This window comes from Penaeus vannamei, chromosome 39 (genome assembly GCF_042767895.1).
Source record: "Penaeus vannamei isolate JL-2024 chromosome 39, ASM4276789v1, whole genome shotgun sequence".
NCBI classification, from domain to species: Eukaryota; Metazoa; Arthropoda; class Malacostraca; order Decapoda; family Penaeidae; genus Penaeus; species Penaeus vannamei.
Window position 1 is genome coordinate 19726071 of NC_091587.1, and position 5000 is coordinate 19731070.

The window sequence follows — 5000 nt, forward strand, 5'->3', positions numbered from 1 at the left end:
ACTATTCAACAAGATAAAGCTAGGACTGTTTTTTTTCCATGACAACAAACCACCAGGCTATTTTACAATATCTACCTTTCCAGGATATGCACAATGGTGGTTTGTTGTCCTTTTGACAGTATGATAAGCTATAGTCACCGCAGATGAACTCAGATATATTACTGCACGGTTACTTTCACTTTCTGCAAATTACACTCTATAGATAATACTACTGTTGTCTATATCATCTTCCCTTTTTTCTATCCCCACACAGCCCTCGTTTCAAGATTTACCTTGATACAATATCAAAACAATCTAATTAAACATAATATGAAGTGAAACAAACAAAATAAATTTTTTGAATGAAACATCTTGACAATTCCAACAAAAATAAACATATCAAATAATCCTGGATATCCAGAACGAGAAGAACACAAAAAACATGGAAAATATAGAAGTTCTTGGCTAAAATAACAGCTTGTACCGCCAGTACCCTAACAACGTCACCAACAAACATACGCCAGCCCAGCTGTTACACTCACCACCTCATCATCATCAGCTTCATCCACATCTTCCGCTGCGATGTTGCGTTTGGGAGGCATCTTGGTTGCAAGGTCGTCGAAAGCGAATGCAACTGACGGAAAACCAAATGATGATTCCTTGAATACCTTCTACAACATAAACCCGCAGACCTAGTAACTGCTGCTCATCGCTTGGATAGATCTGTTGTCTATTGACAACATCCAGGATTACGCGTTCTCGGAGCAGCATCCGCGTGCATCCAATCGATCTTTTAGGATTTGGCGAAAGGGGGGGGGGGGTTACTCACCGTAAATTTGCCCGAATTGAATCGGTCTTTTAGGATATTCTTGAGGAAAATTCGAGTGGATATACGTTTGATTGAATTATTGATTATTGTTTTTTCCTGAACACCATCTGTGGTATGGAAAGTCTCTATTTTTCAGGAGATTCACGTGTTTGTTAAAGATCATAGGCTGATATAACAGAAATAATGGCATATATTTTTTGTGATAGTATCAATTTAAGCCAAATGCCAACAATAAACGCTGATAATCATAATAACGTAAATTATAATATAAATAGCTCCTGATAATAGTCATAATGAAAATAATACCAACCAAAACAACAGTAACAATAACAATGATAATAAAACAAAACAAGAATAAAAAGGATGACAAGAATGATAATGAGAATGAGAAAAAAATTTAAATTGATATTAATGATTGTAGCAAAAATGATAATGATGATAGTGGTATCAACAATGATAATACTGGAGTCTCTTATTTATCAACCCTACACTGATAATGATGATAATGATAATAGTAAAAGTAATGAAAATAAGGATAACGATGATACTATTGATAATGATGATGAATATAATTATCATAAAACAGTAATAATAATAAAAGTGATGATAATAATGATAATAAAAAAATGGTGATAATAATGGTAATCACAACAATAACAGTAATACAATAATAGTAATGATAGTAATGATAATAAGGATAATGGTAGCAGTGGCAGTAATAGTAATGATGATGAATAATGATAGTAACGACAATATTAACAATAAGTAGAGACAATAAAAATAATAATGATTTTGATGATAATAATAAAAATGATAATGCTAATATTAATAACGATAATAATAATAATTAATGATATAGTAGTAACAATAGTAGTGATGATATTATTGATAAAAACAATGATTTTCATAGTAATAATCATAATGATTGTTATCATTTTCCATATCATTATCATTTTTATAATTTTTATTATTATCATGATTCTCATTATTATTATTATTATTATTATTATTATTATTATTATTATTATTATTATTATTATTATTATTATTGTTATCATTATTATTATTATTATTATTATTATTATTATTATTATTATTATTATTATTATTATTATTATTATTATTATTATTATTATTATTATTATTATAATCATCATCATCATCATCATCATCATCATCATCATCATCATCATCATCATCATCATCACCATCATCATAATCATCATTATCATCATCATTATTATTATCATTATTATTATTATTATTATTATTATCATTATTATCATTATTGTTATTATTACTATTATCATTGTTATTATTGTCATTATTATTAATATTACTGTTATTGTTATCATTGTCATTATCAGTAACAATAACAATAATGATAATACTGATTAAGAAATAATAATAATGATAAAGATAATTATAATAACATTAATGATGATAATAATGATGATAACAACAACGATAATGATAATGATATTAATGATGATAATGTTAACAATAATAACAATAATAATAATAATAATAATAATAATAATAATAATAATAATAATAATAATAATAATAATAATAATAATAATAATAATAATAATAACAATAACAATAATAATAATGATAATAACAATAATGATAATAATAATAATAATAATAATGATAATGATAATAATAATAATAATAATAATAATAATAATAATAATAATAATAATAATAATAATAATAATAATAATAATAATAATAATAATAATAATAACAATAATAATAATAATGATAATAATAATAATAATAATAATAATAATAATGATAATAATAATAATAATAATAATAATAATAATGATAACAATAATAATAATAATGATAATAATAGTGATGATAATGATAATAATATTAGTAGTAATAATTATAACAATAATGATAATAATGATAATGAATATGATAACTGTAATGTCAATGATAATTCTAGAGGGGAAGATGATAACTGATGAACTGGTGATGATAATAATGATAATGGTGATAATGAAAATAGTAATAGTAATGATAATGACGAGAGCAGTAACAATAATAGTAATGATAGTAATTAACTAACACTACTAGGATCATTATCATTAACTACTAATAACAAATTCTATATTGAAAATGTTGTACTTAAAAATCACTTTAAAATGAAAATGATAACACAAATAGCGAATTAGTAAAATAGACTGCATTCTCATGCACACTATCATCGGAGCATCATTTACTCAAGAGAACTCATCTTTTTAGAATTGTGACAATGAATATTTTGAATGTTGAATGTTTTCAGTTTTTTGCTTCTCTGTTGTTGATATTGATATTATCATCGATATCGTTACCCTCATTATTAACATTTTTATTACATTCGCAGTCTATTATAATTTCCTCCATTCTTCTATCCCGTTGCTTATCTTTATCAATTTCTCTGTTACGACACACGGAGTTAAAATTCGGGAGGTGTTTGTGTGGGTTGTGTTTCCGTGGAATCTGGAAACTTTTGGAAGACGTCGTATTTCTGGTTATAAATCCTTGAATTTTGCAATTACAAAGATTTTGTTTTGATATATGGGTTCAAGATTTTGTAACACTGAAGCTGAAGTATGTCAGAACTTGGAACATAAAATTGATATTAATAATTACTCAGTGTTGACGTTTTCTGGATGTTTTTATGATGACGTATATATTAGATTAAGATATATATTCAGTTCGAAATGTTACGATGTGCAGTCTATAAGTATGAATTAAGTCAGTAAGCACCAAATGTAAAAAATAAGAAATATGTAGTAATTAGATGGGAATTAAGTAGTCTGTAGTTTGGGTTACTCTAAATCGCAAAATCATTACGGTACCGAATAACATGTTTTAATTATTATGGCCTGTAATCACCTCTTTATTGGTGCTCAAGAAGGTCACTCTTTACAGTATGGGTGCCCTAGGTTATGGCAAATTGAATATGATAAGAATATAAAGTTGCAGTCCTTGGTACTAGAAGTAATTTGCAGACACGAATGAACGCTGCAAATAAAGGAAAAAGATTGTGGAAAGTGCCGCTCTCAGCCAAAGTCCACTTGGTGTTCCCGAGTATCAGCTGTAACTTGCCATACATGCTGAGGTGAAGACAATGTTTCCCAGGGGATGTTGGGGCCATCAACCCTTACCTTGGGCAGTATGCCCAGTCATGTTAATTGATTGATTAGTAAATTTTTTGACGTGGAGTTATTGACTTAGTCTCAGGTGAATGCATCCATACTGTAAAGAATTACCCTCAAGAATATTCAAGTTCAGGTCTACAACCTCATGTCTTGTCAGAATGTACAGGGTGGACACTTGTTTCCCTTTTCTTTGAGCAGTGAGTAGGAAGAGTAGCAACAGCCTGATGTTGTACCAATCTTTGTTATTGCCAATACCATGCATGTTTACACACATGCATACACAAGTACAGGCATGTGCACATACACAATTACATGTATATAAAATTCTCTTGTGCAATTACTCATGCACATATGCATACTCTCACTTTCACTCTGGCCCTATCACTCTGTCACTCACTCACTCTGTCACTCACTCACTCACTCACTTTCTGATTTTTGAATTTATGACTTTATTTAGTATTTATTTCAGAAAAATAAGTTGTGATACTGCTAAGAAGAAAGAACTTAAAATAGTTAAAAACAAAAGCAATGTCACTAACAAATCTTAGTGATAAAGAAGAGGAACATGTTTCCCGCCCCGACACTCCAGTGAGTAGTGCCAGTGATGACTCATTCCATTCGGCAGACAATGATGACAGTAGCCCTGCTCAAGATGGAGAGAAAAGGTGTGACATTTAAAAGTTTATTCCCTGAAATCTTTAGTGTGTCAAAGGTTGCGCATTTTCCTTTAGCTGACTTGTTTTTTAATAGGTACATGAAAGATTTGTTATGTTGCTTAAGAAGGTTGATAATTTCTGGTATTTTAAAAATACCTGCACCTTTACCTAAAAATGCAATGCTATCATATCTCAGTCAGGCTTCTACCAGAGAATGTTCTGAGGGAGGGAGTGAATCTTCGGAAGAGCTATGTCCGGACGTTCCCGTAATAGAGCCAGATTGTCAAGAAAAGAGCAAGAGTGATGCAAGCCTTACACCTGACACAAAGTCTGGAGGGTCAGAGAGCCTGGAAGATTTTGGAATTAAGCTGG

The 5000-nt window shown here is 29.1% G+C and overlaps 2 protein-coding genes across 4 annotated transcripts in view; one reads left to right on the forward strand and one right to left on the reverse strand.

The window, feature by feature from the left end:
• LOC113814539 (vesicle-associated membrane protein 4) overlaps window positions 1-753 on the reverse strand; it is an 11382-nt gene extending 10629 nt beyond the window's left edge. Inside the window, exon 1 of the mRNA XM_027366579.2 lies at window positions 522-753. Coding sequence (XP_027222380.1) covers window positions 522-581 — 60 coding nt within the window. The 5' untranslated portion in view covers window positions 582-753. The remainder of the gene's footprint in view (window positions 1-521) is intronic.
• Window positions 754-3221: 2468 nt separating this feature from the next.
• Ttc1 (Tetratricopeptide repeat domain 1) overlaps window positions 3222-5000 on the forward strand; it is a 17820-nt gene continuing 16041 nt past the window's right edge. Inside the window, exons 1-3 of one of the 3 annotated variants that reach the window (XM_070117040.1) lie at window positions 3222-3338; window positions 4442-4637; window positions 4825-5000. The exon at window positions 4825-5000 is cut by the window's right edge and continues 95 nt beyond it. In XM_070117040.1, coding sequence (XP_069973141.1) covers window positions 4501-4637; window positions 4825-5000 — 313 coding nt within the window. In that variant the 5' untranslated portion in view covers window positions 3222-3338; window positions 4442-4500. Of the gene's footprint in view, window positions 3419-4441; window positions 4638-4824 lie in introns of all 3 variants that reach the window. The other 2 variants (XM_070117041.1, XM_070117042.1) reach the window with 2 other exon arrangements.